Source organism: Protomyctophum bolini (assembly GCF_963924005.1).
Source record: "Protomyctophum bolini genome assembly, chromosome: 24".
Lineage (NCBI taxonomy): Eukaryota > Metazoa > Chordata > Actinopteri > Myctophiformes > Myctophidae > Protomyctophum > Protomyctophum bolini.
In genome coordinates this window covers 4,404,273-4,428,359 of record NC_137885.1, presented here as the reverse complement: position 1 = coordinate 4,428,359, position 24,087 = coordinate 4,404,273, and the positions used below count along the sequence as shown (strand labels likewise).

Genomic DNA, 24,087 nt, shown 5'->3' with positions numbered 1-24,087 from the left:
GTGTTTTTGAATTTTTGTATGCTTCATGTTGTGCTAATGTTTTGGTTTAATGTATGTATTGTATTATTTTTGGTGTGTTGTGCTGTGTTTTTGAATTTTGTATGATTCATGTGGTCCTAATGTTTTTGTTTTAATGTATATCTTGTATTATTTTTGGTGTGTTTTGTTGTGTTTTTTGAATTTTGTATGCCTCATGTTGTACTAATGTGTTGTTTTAATGTATATCTTGCATTATTTTTGGAGTGTTGTGCTGTGTTTTTGAATTTTGTATGATTCATGTGGTCCTAATGTTTTTGTTTTAATGTATGTATTGTATTATTTCTGGTGTGTTGTGTTGTGTTTTTGAATTTTGTATGCTTCATGTTTGTCCTAATGTGTTGGTTTAATGTATGTATTATATTATTTTTGGTCTGTTGTGCTGTGTTTTTGAATTTTGTATGCCTCATGTTGTACTAATGTGTTGTTTTAATTAGAGCTGGGACTCGATTAAAAAAATTAATCTAATTAATCAGAGGCTTTGTAGTTAATTCATCTAGATTAATCGCATATCATTATTTCACCCAAGAACTGTGAGAGCCATTTTTTCAAATGGATTTTGGTATACTAGTGAATCAATGAATAGTGAATACATAAGTTTATGCAATAAAACATTGTTTTTGTAGTAATAGGGGTAATAATTCTTAATTGAATAATTGCACACAACTGTGCTGTAATCCACGCTACCATCGGATAGCCTTTTAAATCCTATTTCCAATCCACGGGGACAAGCAAAGTGATCTCAGCGGCTTCTCAGTGTCTGGTGGTGTTATTGTCTGAAGAGGACACGGACACTTGGTGCGCAGGTCCGTCTGAAAACTGTCCAGTGACAACGTTCCGCGGTGAAAAAAATAGTGCGATTAAAATGCGTTAATTTTTTTAATGCATTAATTTTTCTGTAGTTAATTAATCGCAATTAATCGCAATTTGTCCCGGCCCTAGTTTTAATGTATGTATTGTATTATTTCTGGTGTGTTGTGTTGTGTTTTTGAATTTTGTATGCCTCATGTTGTACTAATGTGTTGTTTTAATGTATATCTTGTATTATTTGTGGTGTGTTGTGTTGTGTTTTTGAATTTTGTATGCCTCATGTTGTCTTAATGTTTTGTGTTAATGTATATCTTGTATTATTTTTGATGTGTTGTGTTGTGTTTTTGAATTTTGTATGCTTCATGTTGTACTAATGTTTTGTTTTAATGTATGTCTTGTATTATTTTTGGTGTGTTGTGTTGTGTTTTTTGAATTTTGTATGCTTCATGTTGTCCTAATGTGTTTGTTTAATATATGTATTGTATTTTTTTCTGGTGTGTTGTGTTGTGTTTTTGAATTTTGTATGCTTTATGTTGTCCTAATGTTTTGTTTTAATGTATATCTTGTATTATTTCTGGGGTGTTGTGTTGTGTTTTTGAATTTTGTATGCTTTATGTTGTCCTAATGTTTTGTTTTAATGTATATCTTGTATTATTTTTGGTGTGTTGTGTTGTGTCTTTGAATTTTGTATGATTCATGTGGTCCTAATGTTTTGTTTTAATGTATGTATTGTATTATTTTTGGTGTGTTGTGCTGTGATTTTGAATTTTGTATGCCTCATGTTGTACTAATGTGTTGTTTTAATGTATGTATTGTATTATTTCTGGTGTGTTGTGTTGTGTTTTTGAATTTTGTATGCCTCATGTTGTCTTAATGTTTTGTGTTAATGTATATCTTGTATTATTTTTTATGTGGTGTGTTGTGTTTTTGAATTTTGTATGCTTCATGTTGTCCTAATGTGTTGGTCTAATGTATGTATTGTATTATTTCTGGTGTGTTGTGTTGTGTTTTTGAATTTTGTATGCTTCATGTTTGTCCTAATGTGTTGGTTTAATGTATGTATTATATTATTTTTGGTCTGTTGTGCTGTGTTTTTGAATTTTGTATGCCTCATGTTGTACTAATGTGTTGTTTTAATTAGAGCTGGGACTCGATTAAAAAATTTATCTAATTAATCAGAAGCTTTGTAGTTAATTCATCTAGATTAATCGCATATCATTATTTCACCCAAGAACTGTGAGAGCCATTTTTTCAAATGGATTTTGGTATACTAGTGAATCAATGAATAGTGAATACATAAGTTTATGCAATAAAACATTGTTTTTGTAGTAATAGGGGTAATAATTCTTAATTGAATAATTGCACACAACTGTGCTGTAATCCACGCTACCATCGGATAGCCTTTTAAATCCTATTTCCAATCCACGGGGACAAGCAAAGTGATCTCAGCGGCTTCTCAGTGTCTGGTGGTGTTATTGTCTGAAGAGGACACGGACACTTGGTGCGCAGGTCCGTCTGAAAACTGTCCAGTGACAACGTTCCGCGGTGAAAAAAATAGTGCGATTAAAATGCGTTAATTTTTTTAATGCATTAATTTTTCTGTAGTTAATTAATCGCAATTAATCGCAATTTGTCCCGGCCCTAGTTTTAATGTATGTATTGTATTATTTCTGGTGTGTTGTGTTGTGTTTTTGAATTTTGTATGCCTCATGTTGTACTAATGTGTTGTTTTAATGTATATCTTGTATTATTTGTGGTGTGTTGTGTTGTGTTTTTGAATTTTGTATGCCTCATGTTGTCTTAATGTTTTGTGTTAATGTATATCTTGTATTATTTTTGATGTGTTGTGTTGTGTTTTTGAATTTTGTATGCTTCATGTTGTACTAATGTTTTGTTTTAATGTATGTCTTGTATTATTTTTGGTGTGTTGTGTTGTGTTTTTTGAATTTTGTATGCTTCATGTTGTCCTAATGTGTTGGTTTAATGTATGTATTGTATTTATTTCTGGTGTGTTGTGCTGTGTTTTTGAATTTTTGTATGCTTCATGTTGTGCTAATGTTTTGGTTTAATGTATGTATTGTATTATTTTTGGTGTGTTGTGCTGTGTTTTTGAATTTTGTATGATTCATGTGGTCCTAATGTTTTTGTTTTAATGTATATCTTGTATTATTTTTGGTGTGTTTTGTTGTGTTTTTTGAATTTTGTATGCCTCATGTTGTACTAATGTGTTGTTTTAATGTATATCTTGCATTATTTTTGGAGTGTTGTGCTGTGTTTTTGAATTTTGTATGATTCATGTGGTCCTAATGTTTTTGTTTTAATGTATGTATTGTATTATTTCTGGTGTGTTGTGTTGTGTTTTTGAATTTTGTATGCTTCATGTTTGTCCTAATGTGTTGGTTTAATGTATGTATTATATTATTTTTGGTCTGTTGTGCTGTGTTTTTGAATTTTGTATGCCTCATGTTGTACTAATGTGTTGTTTTAATTAGAGCTGGGACTCGATTAAAAAAATTAATCTAATTAATCAGAGGCTTTGTAGTTAATTCATCTAGATTAATCGCATATCATTATTTCACCCAAGAACTGTGAGAGCCATTTTTTCAAATGGATTTTGGTATACTAGTGAATCAATGAATAGTGAATACATAAGTTTATGCAATAAAACATTGTTTTTGTAGTAATAGGGGTAATAATTCTTAATTGAATAATTGCACACAACTGTGCTGTAATCCACGCTACCATCGGATAGCCTTTTAAATCCTATTTCCAATCCACGGGGACAAGCAAAGTGATCTCAGCGGCTTCTCAGTGTCTGGTGGTGTTATTGTCTGAAGAGGACACGGACACTTGGTGCGCAGGTCCGTCTGAAAACTGTCCAGTGACAACGTTCCGCGGTGAAAAAAATAGTGCGATTAAAATGCGTTAATTTTTTTAATGCATTAATTTTTCTGTAGTTAATTAATCGCAATTAATCGCAATTTGTCCCGGCCCTAGTTTTAATGTATGTATTGTATTATTTCTGGTGTGTTGTGTTGTGTTTTTGAATTTTGTATGCCTCATGTTGTACTAATGTGTTGTTTTAATGTATATCTTGTATTATTTGTGGTGTGTTGTGTTGTGTTTTTGAATTTTGTATGCCTCATGTTGTCTTAATGTTTTGTGTTAATGTATATCTTGTATTATTTTTGATGTGTTGTGTTGTGTTTTTGAATTTTGTATGCTTCATGTTGTACTAATGTTTTGTTTTAATGTATGTCTTGTATTATTTTTGGTGTGTTGTGTTGTGTTTTTTGAATTTTGTATGCTTCATGTTGTCCTAATGTGTTTGTTTAATATATGTATTGTATTTTTTTCTGGTGTGTTGTGTTGTGTTTTTGAATTTTGTATGCTTTATGTTGTCCTAATGTTTTGTTTTAATGTATATCTTGTATTATTTCTGGGGTGTTGTGTTGTGTTTTTGAATTTTGTATGCTTTATGTTGTCCTAATGTTTTGTTTTAATGTATATCTTGTATTATTTTTGGTGTGTTGTGTTGTGTCTTTGAATTTTGTATGATTCATGTGGTCCTAATGTGTTGGTTTAATGTATGTATTGTATTTATTTCTGGTGTGTTGTGCTGTGTTTTTGAATTTTTGTATGCTTCATGTTGTGCTAATGTTTTGGTTTAATGTATGTATTGTATTATTTTTGGTGTGTTGTGCTGTGTTTTTGAATATTGTATGATTCATGTGGTCCTAATGTTTTTGTTTTAATGTATATCTTGTATTATTTTTGGTGTGTTTTGTTGTGTTTTTTGAATTTTGTATGCCTCATGTTGTACTAATGTGTTGTTTTAATGTATATCTTGCATTATTTTTGGAGTGTTGTGCTGTGTTTTTGAATTTTGTATGATTCATGTGGTCCTAATGTTTTTGTTTTAATGTATGTCTTGTATTATTTTTGGTGTGTTGTGTTGTGTTTTTTTTATTTTGTATGATTCATGTGGTCCTAATGTGTTGTTTTAATGTATATCTTGTATTATTTTTGGTGTGTTGTGTTGTGTTTTTTGAATTTTGTATGCCTCATGTTGTACTAATGTGTTGTTTTAATGTATATCTTGCATTATTTTTGGTGTGTTGTGCTGTGTTTTTGAATTGTGTATGCCTCATGTTGTACTAATGTGTTGTTTTAATGTATGTATTGTATTATTTCTGGTGTGTTGTGTTGTGTTGTGTTTTTGAATTTTGTATGCCTCATGTTGTACTAATGTGTTGTTTTAATGTATATCTTCTATTCTTTTTGGTGTGTTGTGTTGTGTTTTTGAATTTTGTATGCCTCATGTTTTCTTAATGTTTTGTTTTAATGTATATCTTGTATTATTTTGATGTGGTGTGTTGTGTTTTTGAATTTTGTATGATTCATGTGGTCCTAATGTGTTGTTTTAATGTATATCTTGTATTATTTTTGGTGTGTTGTGTTGTGTTTTTTGAATTTTGTATGCCTCATGTTGTACTAATGTGTTGTTTTAATGTATATCTTGCATTATTTTTGGTGTGTTGTGCTGTGTTTTTGAATTGTGTATGCCTCATGTTGTACTAATGTGTTGTTTTAATGTATGTATTGTATTATTTCTGGTGTGTTGTGTTGTGTTGTGTTTTTGAATTTTGTATGCCTCATGTTGTACTAATGTGTTGTTTTAATGTATATCTTCTATTCTTTTTGGTGTGTTGTGTTGTGTTTTTGAATTTTGTATGCCTCATGTTTTCTTAATGTTTTGTTTTAATGTATATCTTGTATTATTTTGATGTGGTGTGTTGTGTTTTTGAATTTTGTATGCTTCATGTTGTCCTAATGTGTTGGTCTAATGTATGTATTGTATTATTTCTGGTGTGTTGTGTTGTGTTTTTGAATTTTTTATGCCTCATGTTGTACTAATGTTTTGTTTTAATGTATATCTTGTATTCTTTTTGGTGTGTTGTGTTGTGTTTTTGAATTTTGAATGCCTCATGTTGTCTTAATGTTTTGTTTTAATGTATATCTTGTATTATTTTTGATGTGTTGTGTTGTGTTTTTGAATTTTGTATGCTTCATGTTGTACTAATGTGTTGGTCTAATGTATATCTTGCATTATTTTTGGTGTGTTGTGTTTTTGAATTTTGTATGCTTCATGTTGTCCTAATGTGTTGGTCTAATGTATGTCTTGTATTATTTTTGATGTGTTGTGTTGTGTTTTTGAATTTTGTATGCTTCATGTTGTACTAATGTTTTTTTTAAAGTATGTCTTGTATTATTTTTGGTGTGTTGTGTTGTGTCTTTGAATTTTGTATGATTCATGTGGTCCTAATGTGTTGGTTTAATGTATGTATTGTATTTATTTCTGGTGTGTTGTGCTGTGTTTTTGAATTTTTGTATGCTTCATGTTGTGCTAATGTTTTGGTTTAATGTATGTATTGTATTATTTTTGGTGTGTTGTGCTGTGTTTTTGAATATTGTATGATTCATGTGGTCCTAATGTTTTTGTTTTAATGTATATCTTGTATTATTTTTGGTGTGTTTTGTTGTGTTTTTTGAATTTTGTATGCCTCATGTTGTACTAATGTGTTGTTTTAATGTATATCTTGCATTATTTTTGGAGTGTTGTGCTGTGTTTTTGAATTTTGTATGATTCATGTGGTCCTAATGTTTTTGTTTTAATGTATGTCTTGTATTATTTTTGGTGTGTTGTGTTGTGTTTTTTTTTATTTTGTATGATTCATGTGGTCCTAATGTGTTGTTTTAATGTATATCTTGTATTATTTTTGGTGTGTTGTGTTGTGTTTTTTGAATTTTGTATGCCTCATGTTGTACTAATGTGTTGTTTTAATGTATATCTTGCATTATTTTTGGTGTGTTGTGCTGTGTTTTTGAATTGTGTATGCCTCATGTTGTACTAATGTGTTGTTTTAATGTATGTATTGTATTATTTCTGGTGTGTTGTGTTGTGTTGTGTTTTTGAATTTTGTATGCCTCATGTTGTACTAATGTGTTGTTTTAATGTATATCTTCTATTCTTTTTGGTGTGTTGTGTTGTGTTTTTGAATTTTGTATGCCTCATGTTTTCTTAATGTTTTGTTTTAATGTATATCTTGTATTATTTTGATGTGGTGTGTTGTGTTTTTGAATTTTGTATGCTTCATGTTGTCCTAATGTGTTGGTCTAATGTATGTATTGTATTATTTCTGGTGTGTTGTGTTGTGTTTTTGAATTTTTTATGCCTCATGTTGTACTAATGTTTTGTTTTAATGTATATCTTGTATTCTTTTTGGTGTGTTGTGTTGTGTTTTTGAATTTTGAATGCCTCATGTTGTCTTAATGTTTTGTTTTAATGTATATCTTGTATTATTTTTGATGTGTTGTGTTGTGTTTTTGAATTTTGTATGCTTCATGTTGTACTAATGTGTTGGTCTAATGTATATCTTGCATTATTTTTGGTGTGTTGTGTTTTTGAATTTTGTATGCTTCATGTTGTCCTAATGTGTTGGTCTAATGTATGTCTTGTATTATTTTTGATGTGTTGTGTTGTGTTTTTGAATTTTGTATGCTTCATGTTGTACTAATGTTTTTTTTAAAGTATGTCTTGTATTATTTTTGGTGTGTTGTGTTGTGCTTTTTGAATTTTGTATGCTTCATGTTGTCCTAATGTGTTTGTTAATATATGTATTGTATTATTTCTGGTGTGTTGTGTTGTGTTTTTGAATTTTGTATGCTTTATGTTGTCCTAATGTTTTGTTTTAATGTATATCTTGTATTATTTCTGGGGTGTTTTGTTGTGTTTTTGAAATTTGTATGCTTTATGTTGTCCTAATGTTTTGTTTTAATGTATATCTTGTATTATTTTTGGTGTGTTGTGTTGTGTCTTTGAATTTTGTATGATTCATGTGGTCCTAATGTGTTGGTTTAATGTATGTATTGTATTATTTTTGGTGTGTTGTGCTGTGATTTTGAATTTTGTATGCCTCATGTTGTACTAATGTGTTGTTTTAATGTATGTATTGTATTATTTCTGGTGTGTTGTGTTGTGTTTTTGAATTTTGTATGCCTCATGTTGTCTTAATGTTTTGTGTTAATGTATATCTCTTATTATTTTTTATGTGGTGTGTTGTGTTTTTGAATTTTGTATGCTTCATGTTGTCCTAATGTGTTGGTTTAATGTATGTCTTGTATTATTTTTGATGTGTTGTGTTGTGTTTTTGAATTTTGTATGCTTCATGTTGTACTAATGTTTTTTTTAAAGTATGTCTTGTATTATTTTTGGTGTGTTGTGTTGTGTTTTTTGAATTTTGTATGCTTCATGTTGTCCTAATGTGTTTGTTAATATATGTATTGTATTATTTCTGGTGTGTTGTGTTGTGTTTTTGAATTTTGTATGCTTTATGTTGTCCTAATGTTTTGTTTTAATGTATATCTTGTATTATTTCTGGGGTGTTTTGTTGTGTTTTTGAAATTTGTATGCTTTATGTTGTCCTAATATTTTGTTTTAATGTATATCTTGTATTATTTTTGGTGTGTTGTGTTGTGTCTTTGAATTTTGTATGATTCATGTGGTCCTAATGTGTTGGTTTAATGTATGTATTGTATTATTTTTGGTGTGTTGTGCTGTGATTTTGAATTTTGTATGCCTCATGTTGTACTAATGTGTTGTTTTAATTAGAGCTGGGACTCGATTAAAAACAATTAATCTAATTAATCAGAAGCTTTGTAGTTAATTCATCTAGATTAATCGCATATCATTATTTCACCCAAGAACTGTGAGAGCTATTTTTTCAAATGGATTTTGGTATACTAGTGAATCAATGAATAGTGAATACATAAGTTTATGCAATAAAACATTGTTTTTGTAGTAATAGGGGTAATAATTCTTAATTGAATAATTGCACACAACTGTGCTGTAATCAACGCTACCATCGGATAGCCTTTTAAATCCTATTTCCAATCCACGGGGACAAGCAAAGTGATCTCAGCGGCTTCTCAGTGTCTGGTGGTGTTATTGTCTGAAGAGGACACGGACACTTGGTGCGCAGGTCCGTCTGAAAACTGTCCAGTGACAACGTTCCGCGGTGAAAAAAATAGTGCGATTAAAATGCGTTAATTTTTTTAATGCATTAATTTTTCTGTAGTTAATTAATCGCAATTAATCGCAATTTGTCCCGGCCCTAGTTTTAATGTATGTATTGTATTATTTCTGGTGTGTTGTGTTGTGTTTTTGAATTTTGTATGCCTCATGTTGTACTAATGTGTTGTTTTAATGTATATCTTGTATTATTTGTGGTGTGTTGTGTTGTGTTTTTGAATTTTGTATGCCTCATGTTGTCTTAATGTTTTGTGTTAATGTATATCTTGTATTATTTTTGATGTGTTGTGTTGTGTTTTTGAATTTTGTATGCTTCATGTTGTACTAATGTTTTGTTTTAATGTATGTCTTGTATTATTTTTGGTGTGTTGTGTTGTGTTTTTTGAATTTTGTATGCTTCATGTTGTCCTAATGTGTTTGTTTAATATATGTATTGTATTTTTTTCTGGTGTGTTGTGTTGTGTTTTTGAATTTTGTATGCTTTATGTTGTCCTAATGTTTTGTTTTAATGTATATCTTGTATTATTTCTGGGGTGTTGTGTTGTGTTTTTGAATTTTGTATGCTTTATGTTGTCCTAATGTTTTGTTTTAATGTATATCTTGTATTATTTTTGGTGTGTTGTGTTGTGTCTTTGAATTTTGTATGATTCATGTGGTCCTAATGTGTTGGTTTAATGTATGTATTGTATTTATTTCTGGTGTGTTGTGCTGTGTTTTTGAATTTTTGTATGCTTCATGTTGTGCTAATGTTTTGGTTTAATGTATGTATTGTATTATTTTTGGTGTGTTGTGCTGTGTTTTTGAATTTTGTATGATTCATGTGGTCCTAATGTTTTTGTTTTAATGTATATCTTGTATTATTTTTGGTGTGTTTTGTTGTGTTTTTTGAATTTTGTATGCCTCATGTTGTACTAATGTGTTGTTTTAATGTATATCTTGCATTATTTTTGGAGTGTTGTGCTGTGTTTTTGAATTTTGTATGATTCATGTGGTCCTAATGTTTTTGTTTTAATGTATGTCTTGTATTATTTTTGGTGTGTTGTGTTGTATTTTATTTTGTATGATTCATGTGGTCCTAATGTGTTGTTTTAATGTATATCTTGTATTATTTTTGGTGTGTTGTGTTGTGTTTTTTGAATTTTGTATGCCTCATGTTGTACTAATGTGTTGTTTTAATGTATATCTTGCATTATTTTTGGTGTGTTGTGTTGTGTTTTTGAATTTTGTATGCTTTATGTTGTCCTAATGTTTTGTTTTAATGTATATCTTGTATTATTTCTGGGGTGTTGTGTTGTGTTTTTGAATTTTGTATGCTTTATGTTGTCCTAATGTTTTGTTTTAATGTATATCTTGTATTATTTTTGGTGTGTTGTGTTGTGTCTTTGAATTTTGTATGCTTCATGTTGTCCTAATGTTTTGTTTAATGTATATCTTGTATTTTTTTTGTTGTGTTGTGTTTTTGAATTTTGTATGCCTCATGTTGTCTTAATGTTTTGTTTTAATGTATATCTTGTATTATTTTTGATGTGTTGTGTTGTGTTTTTGAATTTTGTATGCCTCATGTTGTCCTAATGTTTTGTTTTAATGTATGTATTGTATTATTTTTGATGTGTTGTGTTGTGTTTTTGAATTTTGTATGCTTCATGTTGTACTAATGTTTTGGTTTAATGTATGTCTTGTATTATTTTTGATGTGTTGTGTTTTTGAATTGTGTATGCTTCATGTTGTCCCAATGTTTTTTTTTATGTATATCTTGTATTATTTTTGGTGTGTTGTGTTGTGTTTTTGAATTTTGTATGCTTTATGTTCTCCTAATGTTTTGTTTTATGTATATCTTGTATTATTTTTGGTGTGTTGTGTTGTGTTTTTTAATTTTGTATGCTTCATGTTGTCCTAATGTGTTGGTTTATTGTATGTATTGTATTATTTTTGGTGTGTTGTGTTGTGTCCTAAAAAATATTATTTTCTCTCATACACCAAAATAATACAAAACATACATTAAAACAAAACATTAGGACAACATGAAGCATACAAAATTCAAAAACACAACACAACACACAAAAATAATACAAGATATACATTAAACCAAAGCATTAGGACAACGTGAAGCATACAAAATTCAAAAAACACAACACAACACACCACAAATAATACAAGATATAAGCATACAAAATGCAAAAACACAACACAACACACCAAGAATAATACAAGATATACATTAAAACAACACATTAGTACAATATGAAACATACAAAATTCAAAAACACCACACAACACACCAAAAATAATACAAGACATACATTAAAACAAAACATTAGGACCACATGAATCATACAAAATTCAAAAACAACACAACACACCAAAAACAATACAAGACATACATTAAAACAAAAACATTAGGACCACATTAATCATACAAAATTCGAAGACACAACACAACACACCAAAAATAATACAATATATACATTAAAACAAAAACATTAGGACAACATGAAGCATACAAAATCCAAAAACACAACACACCAAAAATAATACAAGATATACATTAAAACAAAACATTAGGACAACATGAAGCATGCAAAATTCAAAAACACAACACAACACACCAAAAATAATACAAGATATACATTAAAACAAAAACATTAGGACCACATGAATCATACAAAAATCAAAGACACAACACAACACACCAAAAATACTACAATACATACATTAAAACAAAAACATTAGTACAACATGAAGCATAAAAAATTCAAAAACATAACACAATACACCAAAAATAATGCAAGATATACATTAAAACAACACATTAGTACAACATGAGGCATAAAAAATTAAAAAAACACAACACAACACACCAAAAATAATACAAGACATACATTAAAACAAAAACATTAGGACCACATGGATCATACAAAATTAAACACAGCACAACACACCAAAAATAATGCAAGATATACATTAAACAACACAGTAGTACAACATGAGGCATACACAATTCAAAAAACACAACACAACACACCAAAAATAATACAAGATATACATTAAAACAACACATTAGGACCACATGAATCATACAAAATTCAAAAACACAGCACAACACACCAAAAATAATACAATACATACATTAAACCAACACATTAGGACAACATGAAGCATACAAAAATTCTAAAACACAGCACAACACACCAGAAATAAATACAATACATATATTAAACCAAACACATTAGGACAACCTGAAGCATACAAAATTCAAAAACACAACACAACACACCAGAAATAATACAAGACATACATTAAAACAAAACATTACGACCACATGAAGCATACAAAATTCAAAAACACAACACAACACAACACAACACACCAAAAAATATATAAGACATACATTAAAACAAAACATTAGGACCACATGAATCATACAAAATTCAAAAACACAACACACCAAAAATAATATACGCCATACGTTAAACAATATCCTACTAGCTTGTATGAACTTGTAAATCACAAAATATTGAAAAGTATAGAGTTAAAGATCTATAAGGGGTCTATTTGGTTACCAACTCTCCATGATTTAGCTTGTGGGGGTCACCTGAACCCATTCAAGGACCACTGGTGGTCCCCGGACCATTGATTGAAAACATTGCACTAGGTGACTGAAATCACATCAGGGCATAGTTGGTATTGCAGTGTAATTATATATATATATATATATATATATATATATATATATATATATATATATATATATATATATATATATGTCACTCATTCTTGAGATGAGGGACAAAAGTGGAAAAAACATGTCCCACACATAAGAGCCTTATTTTATGTAAAAAATAAATTAATTCATAAAAATAAAAGCACTTGCAAAGTTAAGTGTAATACAGTTGTGTATTATTATGCCCTTAATTTCATTATAATTGTTTTCATATTCCATCTGAATTATTTAAAAGCAGGCCCTGTACCCAAAAAGGCCTGTATTTAGCCTGTCCCCAGCAAGTGGCCACAATTTCAAACTGCCAAAAAAGTGTCTAATACTGTCACAATCACATAAATATACATACTAAATTAAAGTAGATTGTCAACAACATAGCAAATAATATACACAGTTAATTTCAACTCCGTCAGGTTTTTTTTAAAGTCTTAAATTAATCAGAAAATATTGTCGACAGATTTAGCCTGAAGACTCCTTTTCCAAGTCCCATTTATATTTGTTGCAACAGTGGAGTACCTGGTCTGACAAGCATTCAATTGTTTGATATTTTAAACAAACAATGTTGATAACAATGTGGTCACAGCTTTTACATGTCAACTCCGTCTGCACATTTTTATGATCTTTGTTAAGAATTCCAAAATAATGTTTATTATTTTAGTTTAGGGGTTAGGTTTAGCTAACAAAATTAAGCAAAAACAAAATGGCTACATTGTACTAAAGAGGGTTAAGATGAAAACAAATGCCATTTTGTCAACTCCGTCAGACGTCAACTCCGTCAGATTTTGTGTCTGACGGAGTTGACGTGTATCTGACGGAGTTGACAAAAGTGTTCCTAAAACAATAAAATTATTGTTTTTGAATAATGGGCAGTATTCTAATTTGGCACACAGTTAGAGCATGCCTTAAGGAACATTTTTGGCTATGGGGCCATCACAGATTTGTCTCGTGGTGACCATGGCAGCCATATTACAAAAGAGCCGCCACCTGATGTTATTTTACAATAACTCAAGTTCTACACCACCTAGGATCTTGATTCTGGTGACTAAGACCTCATTTTCAAGGATGAGGGATACAGTGGTACAATTTAGACTTTCCCTGTGACCATGGCAGCCATTTTTCAAAATGGCCGCCACCTGCTGTTATTTTACAATAACTCAAGTTCTACACCACCTAGGATCTTGATTCTGGTGACTAATCATACATTTTCAAGGATGTGGGGTACATTGGTAATATTTAGATTTGTCCTGTGACCATAGCAGCCATTTCTTTTTTCAAAATGGCCGCCACCTGCTGTTATTTTACAATAACTCAAGTTTTAGACCACCTAGGATCTTGATTTTGGCGACTAATCATACATTTTAAAAGATGAGAAATACAGTGGTACTATTTAGATTTGTCCTGTGACCATGGCAGCCATTGTTTTTCAAAATGACCACCAACCTGCTGTTATTTTACCAATAACTCAAGTTTTAGACCACCAAGGATCTTGATTCTGGCGACTAATCATTACATTTTCAAGGATGAACTTTCTCTGGGAGAGGTAAGGGCTTATTTCAGGTGCAGGTTGAGTTTCTACTGACAGGACATTAAAAGGAGGTGGGCTTTCTGGCCTTTGACTTGCCCCTTTCAGGTACAGATGCACAGTTTGACTTCACTGGCCACTGCAGGGAACTGTGGGGGAGAAACTTTGGTCTCTTGACACCCCGATTAGGTTCAGGGTTTTTTTTGGTGAAGACTTGCCTTTCATGACATCTTTGCTGCAGCAGTTGATCTCCTTACTGCCAGTGGTGGCACACTCTGGGTCTCTGGGGCATTGTATCTTGGTGGCCTCCTGCCAGTGTTTCTCCATCCTTCTCCTGAGCTCTGTGTTCTGGGGCTCTGTTATAGTCAACTTACATTGTCTTGGCTGGAGATTGCTTTCCTGCAGGGTCCAGCCCAGTCTTGTGCAGATGGCTGCTGGCCCACCTGGAGGCCCCAACCTCACTTGTTCGGTTGGTGTGATTAGGTGGGGTGGTCTTCCCCAATCAGGATGAGGGGTTTGACCCTTTCAAACGGCAGTCTGGCCAAGTGTCTGTATTTAGTTGTGAGTTTAGATACAGGATACGATTGCTCACCCAGCCCCAGGTGACATGAGGTGAAGGCTCCTTTGATTTGGTAACATTGCTTTGGTTGACATGCTGGGGACACAGAGAAAGACACTGATGCCTTCAGTGTCTGCACATCCTGCCTGATGGTCCTGAAGCCAAATCTTCTGTCTTCAGTCTTTCGCTCACTGTTCACTGCTCAATGTTCACCTCACCGAATTTAGCCCAAGGAGTTTGACCCCTAGTTTGGCCATAGACCCCCTAGTTTGGCCATAGCCACTTGCCCAAATGTGCCGACATGTGCTGACCTCATCATATCTGTGATGATGGCTATGGCCGTTTTTAGCCAACGTAGTGTTTTTTGTGCAAAACTAATGCTTGGAATGGATCCAGAATCATGAAAAGCCCCTAGTTTGACATGCCACATGCTACTTAAAGCATAATGAAATTTAGAACATTTAGCCTTATATTGGTTGTTGATGGTACCCAACTTTCAGCAGCTGTCAAACATGCCCCTAGGGTGGTCAAATAGAAACCAATGTGGGATATGTTAGTAGACACCTTTACAAACATTGGTGAAGAAGATTCTTGGTAAGAAATGTATTCACAGATTTTATATTATTCTGATAATATTCCCTGAGTAAATTGGTAAAATAATAGCAGGTCCACCATTTTTGAAAATGTCTACCATCCATGGTCACAGGATAAATCTAAATAGTACAACTGTATTCCTCACCCTTGAAAATGTATGATTAGTCACCAGAATCAAGATCCTAGGTGGTGTAGAACTTGAGTTATTGGGAAATAACAGAAAGTTGGCGGCCATTTTGAAAAATGTCTACCATGGTCACAGGACAAATCTAAATAGTACCAATGTATCCCACATCCTTGAAAATGTATGATTAGTCACCAGAATCAAGATCCTAGGTGGTGTAGAACTTGAGTTATTGGGAAATAACAGAAAGTTGGCGGCCATTTTGAAAAATGGCTGCCATGTTCACAGGGCAAATCTAAATAGTACCACTGTATTCCTCATCCTTGAAAATGTGGGATTAGTCACCAGAATCAAGATCCTAGGTGGTCTAGAACCTAAATCAGTTAAACTTGTCAACTCCGTCAGATGTTCGTCAACTCCGTCAGACGTTCGTCCCGTGATGTTTTTGTTAATTTCCAAAGAAATAGAAAATTTGCTGTCAAATCTTTTGTGCTTATGTATTGAAACACCAACTGAAATGATACGTAATGATGATTTTTTTTTTTTTTTACATGGTTTTCATGTTATAATATTGAAAATAAAGGTTGAAATGACGGTTTTGAGAAATTGGATATTTCATAATAGTGTGATATTGGAACAAAATAATATTAAAAGATTTGTATTACTTAACTTGATTACTGAAAGCCATTATAAGATAACTGAGGACTTTATATTATTGTTGAAATGATAAAATTCAATTAAAAGGGATTTTAGTGTGTCTGACGGAGTTGACATGAATCAGGTATTAAGTGCATAAATGTCTCATTTTAGAAAGAAATGTTATGCGAAAAACCTGTTCCTTCTCAAGATTGGTAGTTGAGACCTGTGTCTACAAATACATCTATTTGATTTGAATGTATCTTAAAAAAAAAAAAAAATCCAGTTTGAAAAAAGTTTTGTCCCTTATCTCAAGAATGTGTGATATATATATATATATATATAGAAATTGACCACTAGGTGGGATATCCTTGACTTACACAAGAAATAAACAAAGTCAGGCTAGAGTACACCCACAAATATAGTTATCCAAAACCTGTTGAAAAGCCAAAGTACAATGATTTCACACAGTTACATAAAATGCATGGATATATTACCTCTTGTAAGTTAATTAAGTACATACAAGAAAAAACCTACGCTTACCTTTTCCAGACACAAAACAAAAACACAGATCTCTTTCCTAACAACAACTTAAACAACAAAAACAAAACCCCAATGATTAACAAAATAACCCTAAAAGAAAGGATACCCACACCTACATTACCGAAACTAATCCATGTTAACAGTGAAACTTCCTAAATACTGGGGTGGCTACCTAAAAATACTTAAAACACCATACTAATGTGGCTAGGAGACTGGCATGGGGGAGTACATCTGAAGGTATGTCTCTTTACACTCATACCAGGAAGAGAGGAGCCAAAAATAAGTTCAAGCTTTCTTCTCTATGAATTCACACGTACATCATTATCTCCTAAGTCTGGTAAGTTTCATTAGTCGTGTTTCAACAAAGTCAGAGGTATTCATTCTGATACCACAAACATTGTCTAATGTAGTCTACACTCCATAAGATTTACTCTTTTATAACCATGAATATAACCATAGACAACAGACATGATGGTCATATAAATCAAGTTACAACTTGCACCTGGCGCTCCAAAAAGAGTGGAGCCCCCAACCCCCGCCCCTCGCGTCATCTACATTTCTATTGCTCTATTCACACCTCACCAAACTTCAAACGACTTCAAGACATAAACAAGATTCTTGGGGGTTAGATACCATCCCCCACCTCACCCCCAGTGAGTCATCTGCATTTATATTGTTCTTTTTTCACACCTGGAGACTGTAGGCTTTTTGGGAATGTCACATGGAGACGCATGGAGGGGAGAGATGAGATCAGCTTTTTAAAACACACACACACACACACACACACACACACACATCATGCATTTATAAAAACTATTATTAGTTTTTTTTTTTTTTTTAATTATAACTATCATATGCTAATTATATCTTTGGAATTTAAGGAATGTATGGGATTTATGATTATGCTAATTATATCTATGGAATTCAAGGAATGTAAAGAATTTTACATTCTATTATACTACTAGTACATACATATTTAGTACACCAGGGAGCGCTAGCCCCTCCTATATATACACAGCTTTTGTCCCCACACCTCTCATATTTTCCATTGACAATGAAATGAGAAATTAGGTCATAATTATGTCCAAATTTACGTCAAATATGACGTATGATGTAACTTTGTGACAAACCAAACATTAAATGCCGTTGACGATGAAGGGGAGATTTACGTCATATGTAGACGAGCTCAAACAGCTAACCAATCACATGAATTCAGTTGTTCATGAGATGATGATAAGAGCGCCCCTCACTTCACACGGGTGTGATTTTTTTCCTTCCCTCTACACCACATCTCTTTGCCATCTGTCAGCTTGTAGATCTGCTACTTTCACCAAGTGTTTGCCCCAGGAATAGGAACACTGGTTTTCATGCCGTTAAATAATTAAAAAGACATTAAATCGTACCTTAAAGTATATTATCCCATTTTGGGCAGAAACCCTTTTTGGTGTTTTAAGCATTATATTATGCTTTATCTATTGAAAAATAGCAGATCTACAAGCTCGTAGTGCGGCACTGAGTGCCGCGCTACGAGCTTGTAGGTCTGCTATTTTTTTATTTTATTGTGAAAATGTGGCACAAATCTTTGAATATTATTTCAGAGCCAACGTTTTTAACTCAAATCTTCTAAAGTATATTATATACTCATATCCTGCTAAAATACAGAGCTTCTAAAGTTCAAAACAATGTTGTAGATGATTTGATGTTGTAGATGTGTGACCTTGTTGTGTTTGTCCTTCTGGTTTCATGCTGTGTGACCTTCATGTGTTTGTCCTCCTGGTTTCATGCTGTGTGACCTTCATGTGTTTGTCCTCCTGGTTTCATGCTGTGTGACCTTCATGTGTTTGTCCTCCTGGTTTCATGCTGTGTGACCTTGTTGTGTTTGTCCTTCTGATTTCATGCTGTGTGACCTTCATGTGTTTGTCCTTCTGGTTTCATGCTGTGTGACCTTGTTGTTTGTCCTCCTGGTTTCCAGACCAATGAGGTTGCTCCGTCTCAGGACCAGTCCCTCCCACGCCACACCCCCGTGGTGCAGCCCCCCCCCAGGAGGGAGGAGCCCCCCAGGAGGGAGCCGGTTCCACCCAGATACCCAGACCAGAGATACCCCTCCCAGCCCGAGATCCGCTACCCCGTCACTCCCGCACGCCGTCCAAACCCGCCGCCGGTACCAGCTAAGCCGGCCGGGCACGTGCACACCTCAGGGCCCGGGGTGAGTATTTGATGCTCGGATCGGGCGAGTCACATGAAAAGTTTCTCTAGGGAACCATGAAGGCTGAAGTAATTAATTTAAAATGTCTCAGGGTGGCGCGGACGGTTAGCTCAACCGTCTGGGCACCTCGGCTGCGGGTTCGACTCCCGATCCCTCTCAGTCTAACAAGTCACATAAGATAATAGACTGAGACTTAGTATGTCTCGTCTCTAACACGTCATATATAAAGGAAAGCCACACTCAGGAGCAGAGCAGACCTGAGTCACACCACAGCAAATCAGCCACAAAGGCTCTAGTCTACATGATCGACAATCCACTTCACAACAACTTTACAATCTTGGTAATCCAGCGACTGAAGTTGATGTAGCACAACCCATTGTTTTCTCATGGTTTTGTTGGAACTGTAATAGCAGCATATAGGCGCAGCAATAGGCGCAGCAATAGGCGCGTTATCTGGTGAGGGATGCACTGTCTCTGTGTGATTAGAAGCAACAGTGTTCACAAGGTCTGACATCAGATCAGTGACCTGAAAAGTCTCATCTGATTGAAACAAAATACAAGGGCTTTCTGATGGCCATATAACCACAATGTCCCTGACTCACCATCGGCTTCAGTGTCATATTTTGTATTGATAATATGATATATAGAATACATTATAGAGCATATACAATACATGTTTATAATAAATATATATGACTTACACTATTACATTATTTCATTATGTACTTAATTTATCTGTTTTGTTTAGTTTATACCATGTTGGTATTTATGTACTGACGTCAAGCGATGACGCTGTAATAAGTTATAAAGGGGTTGGGTTATATAAGTTTTTTATTTCTCCCTACTCCTTTCCGAACATGAAAGTTAAACTAAATATAATTATTAACTTATTAAGTAAATAAAAAAAATAATTATACAATTTATTATTCTACTATTTTTTGTCTAATTTTATCATGTTCGGAATAATTCATTCAGTCATTCATTCATTCATTCATTCATTCATTCATTCATTCATTCATTCATTCATTCATTCCATAACCGCATCATCACGTGTCAACCAAAAAATTCCATGAAATGATGTTAAAAAGTCAACACGAAAATATCTAAGCATATCTGTAGCAAGAGTAAGTAAGGACCATGCAAAGTGGCTCTTTTCTTTTTACAAATGAAATGTGTCTCTGCTTCTTATCGCAGCTCCATCTGATCGCCGTGAATGCGCCTCATGGCGGTAACATGCGGGGCATCCGCGGGGCAGACCTCCTCTGCTTCCACCAGGCCCGCGCCATCGGCCTGAAGGGGACCTTCAGGGCCTTCATGTCCTCCAAGCTCCAGGACCTTTACCGCATCGTCCGCAAGTCAGACAGAGACAGTCTCCCCATCCTAAACCTCAAGGTAAGTACAGTTACTACTGTACCACCGATTATAGAGTTTATCAAGTCAGACAGAGACAGTCTCCCCATCATAAACCTCAAGGTAAGTACAGTTACTACCACCCAGGATAGTTTGTGCACGATATATTATTATTAATAATAATAATAATAAAGCTTTATTTGTATAGCACCTTTCATGACATGAAATGCTGCTCAAAGTGTTTTACAGAGCAATGGAGAAAAAAAAAAAAAAGAAGAAAAGCAAGGCATATAAAACATTAAAAATAATAGCAGTAATGCAATACAGTGAGGACATGAATAACAAAAAAATTAAAAGATCAATTAAAAGCAATGGTGTAGAAGTGGGTCTTGAGCTGCGCTTTAGAAATGTCTACAGAGGCTGCATGCCTGTCGAAGGTACAGTGGGAGTTTGTTCCACGCCGTCGGCCCCTAGAAGCAAAAAGCTGATTCACCGTATTTTTTTTGTTGCCATATTGGATTATAGAGTTTATTGCGTATGTTAATAGGATGATTACTGTGGTGATTGTGCCGTGATGTCTGTCAAAGCCTGATTTATGTTTTCGCTTGCGCTCTTCCGTGAGAACAGTATTTACTATTATTTAGTGAAGCTACTGTGTTCCCCTATTCATAATAAACAATGATGAGAACAGTATATTTACTATTATATAGTGAAGCTAATGTGTTCCCCTGTTCATACTAAACAATGATGAGAACAGTATATTTACTATTATTTAGTGAAGCTACTATGTTCCCCTGTTCATACTAAACAATGATGAGAACAGTATATTTACTATTATTTAGTGAAGCTACTATGTTCCCCTGTTCATACTAAACAATGATGAGAACAGTATATTTACTAGTATATAGTGAAGCTAATGTGTTCCCCTATTCATAATAAACAATGATGAGAACAGTATTCACTATTATTTAGTGAAGCTACTATGTTCCCCTATTCATACTAAACAATGCTGTTCTTCTCTGTCCAGGACCAAACACTGTTTAGCAGCTGGGACGCGGTCTTCAGTGAGAACGGAGGCAGAATGAACGATAATACACCGATCTACTCCTTTGATGGTCGGGATATCCTCAGGGACAGTGCATGGTAGGTTCCTTGATTGATTGATTGAATTGATTGATTTAAATATTTATTAACAGTTTGCAGAATTACAGTACATTTCAAGCACAAACTCAATACAAAGACTGTTAACTGTGAGTGGACGACCCAATTAAGCATTACACTTGTTTACAACAGGGTCCACATTGTTCAATTCATCAAAACATTTAGAGACATACAAATAGACACTTCTATATAGTTAAAGAACAGAACAGGAATTCATCATATAGGAAGCAAAAAGGGAAAAGGTATATACAATATCCTCAGGGACAGTGCATGGTAGGTTCCTCTGTAGATATCCTCAGGGACAGTGCATGGTAGGTTCCTCTGTGCATACAATGTTATGTTGTTATGTTGGGTAGAATTTATTCACTTAGCTATAACATCTCACATATTTGCCCTGCCTGCCTGCATGCATGCAGGGTATTCTAATCTGTCCTGTCTGCGTGTATGTCTGTCTGTGAACAAAATGTCTTAAATGTATGTGTTTTTTCATCAGTTGGTTGCCCTGCAGGGATTATTAAGGTTTCGGTCCATAAGGTCAAGTGGCAACAAGGTCACAATTAATGTTAAAAATCTAAATTGAGTATGGATTGATTAGCAGACATTTGGCTTTGACTTTCATAACATGTACAGAAAGGCTGTACCGATGGGTTGATTACAGGCAGACGCTCTTAAACAGAGCAAAAACACACAAGTTAATCACACATACTGCACATATAATTGCATACAGTACTATCCAAATAATATACTGTATACTAGGAATACCAGGTAGAAAAGGAACGTAGCATCTGACTTTTCGATTGAAAAGGTCAAGGTCACAGATTACATAATTGGATGTGTGAGTGGAACTGGAAGAGAGATTTTTTTTTACACCTACATACAATGTTCCCTTTCTGTGTGTTAGTTAGTTATTAGGCCATTCACTTCTAGTCATTTTTACTAGTTGACTAGTTGCCTAGTCGACTAGTTGATTAACTACCTATTATTTTTGGAGATAAATATTTGTACATTTAAAAACTGTGTACATTGGTGACTATTATAACTTTAATCTACCTGATCTTGAGGCCTACTGGTCAACTAGTACCAACATGGTGGTACTAGTGGATTTACTGGTCGACTAGTAAACTAGTTTACCTAATGCCCTAGTGTTAGTCTACCAAGTCTTTCTATGCAATCATTCAGGATGGAGCCAATATCGAGGACACGGAGGCACAGTTGGTCGTGCTGTCGCCTCACAGCTAGAAGGTCCTGGGTTTGATTCCTGCTGGGGACGCTGTGGGCACTGGCGGCGTGTTCCCTCCTCCGCGTCATCAGTGCCCATACCCGAGGCGGGGGTTGGCGAAAGGGCCTTTCTGTGTGGAGTTTGCATGTTCTCCCCGTGTCCCCTAGGGTACCTAGATACCCTCACAAAAACATGCCGTAATCCTGGTCTCTAAAACTACCTACCCCTGGCCAGCCGGGGCGCCTGATGGAGGGGAAAGGAACTGGACGGAATAATGTGTCCCTTCCACGCGCTACGTCCGGCCGGGGAAATTCCCCTCTGTCAGGTGAAAAGAAGCAGCTTGGACTCCTCATGCATAGAAGGAGGCATGAGGTCAGTCCGCTGCCCCAGGTTGGCAGAGGAAGTGTAGCGCCCAGGATTGCTTTAGATAATTGGCACTGGGTGAAAAGAAAACTGGGTTACAAAATCGTGGGATAAAAAAGAAAAAAAAAAAAGAAAAAAGGATTGAGCCAATATAATGAAACAAGACACACTGACTGAACACACTGCAGGATCTGGCATTACTCTGACTCTGCTTTTCTCTTTCATCTGTCTGTCTCCAGGCCAGAGAAGATGGTCTGGCACGGGTCAAGCAACAAGGGCCACCGGCAGACGGACAACAACTGTGAGACGTGGCGGGCCGGGGACCGGGCCGTGACGGGCCTGGCCTCGTCGCTGCAGAGCGGCCAGCTCCTCCAGCAGAGCTCCAGCAGCTGCTCGGCCTCCTACATCGTCCTCTGTGTTGAGAACAGCTTCATCACGTACTCCAAATGATTAAACAACAAAACAACAACCGTCCATATCTTTGATAATTTTCCCTATAAATAAACCCCTCCTCCGCTCCGTGAAAGTGTTCCAATGAACTGGACTCTTGGACAGAGACGCTTCCTTGCAGTCTGCTCGACTGTTCCTTCCTTCCATGAATGCCAAAGAGATGGAAGGTGTTGGCCTCTTTTCTCTTTTTGTTTGTTTGTTTTTATTCTGTATATTATATGTTTGTTGTCCGTGTACATTTTTTGTTTTGTTTTATGATTGTTTTCTGTATTGTTATCAATGTTTAGTACTGTTTGAATGGTTTTCAGATTTTGGTTATATTCATCCACAGTAGCGTTTTATTTTATTTTAGCTATTGATGATTTGTGTACATTTCCACATTAAGGTTTTGTTTTCATTTAATAATTTGTGGGTTACTATATGGGATAAAAAAAACAAGCTTTTAAAGACTATTTTTAAAAATAAAAGAGAGAATATAGATAATTATTTTGAAATGAAGTTATGTAAGAACGTAAGAATTAATTGGGTAGGGGGGTAAAAATGCTCTCATTCACATACTGTCCCAGCTGGCACAAGACGTCTACTTGACGTTAGGATAACGTTGTACTCCAACGTTGGATGACCATCGTTGGTTGGTTGGATATGAAAGTTTGATTGACGTCATAACCCAACGTTGGTCCGACATAAAAACCTAACGTTGGTCT

At 34.2% G+C, this 24,087-nt stretch overlaps 1 protein-coding gene across 1 annotated transcript in view; it reads left to right on the top strand.

The window, feature by feature from the left end:
• Positions 1 to 23,383, top strand: part of LOC308311690 (uncharacterized protein) — a gene marked incomplete at both ends in the record, with an annotated part of 106,443 nt that extends 83,060 nt beyond the window's left edge. The window contains 4 exons of the mRNA XM_080758479.1: positions 18,607 to 18,840; positions 20,035 to 20,232; positions 21,218 to 21,333; positions 23,173 to 23,383. Coding sequence (XP_080614605.1) covers positions 18,607 to 18,840; positions 20,035 to 20,232; positions 21,218 to 21,333; positions 23,173 to 23,383 — 759 coding nt within the window. The remainder of the gene's footprint in view (positions 1 to 18,606; positions 18,841 to 20,034; positions 20,233 to 21,217; positions 21,334 to 23,172) is intronic.
• Positions 23,384 to 24,087: the final 704 nt, after the last annotated feature.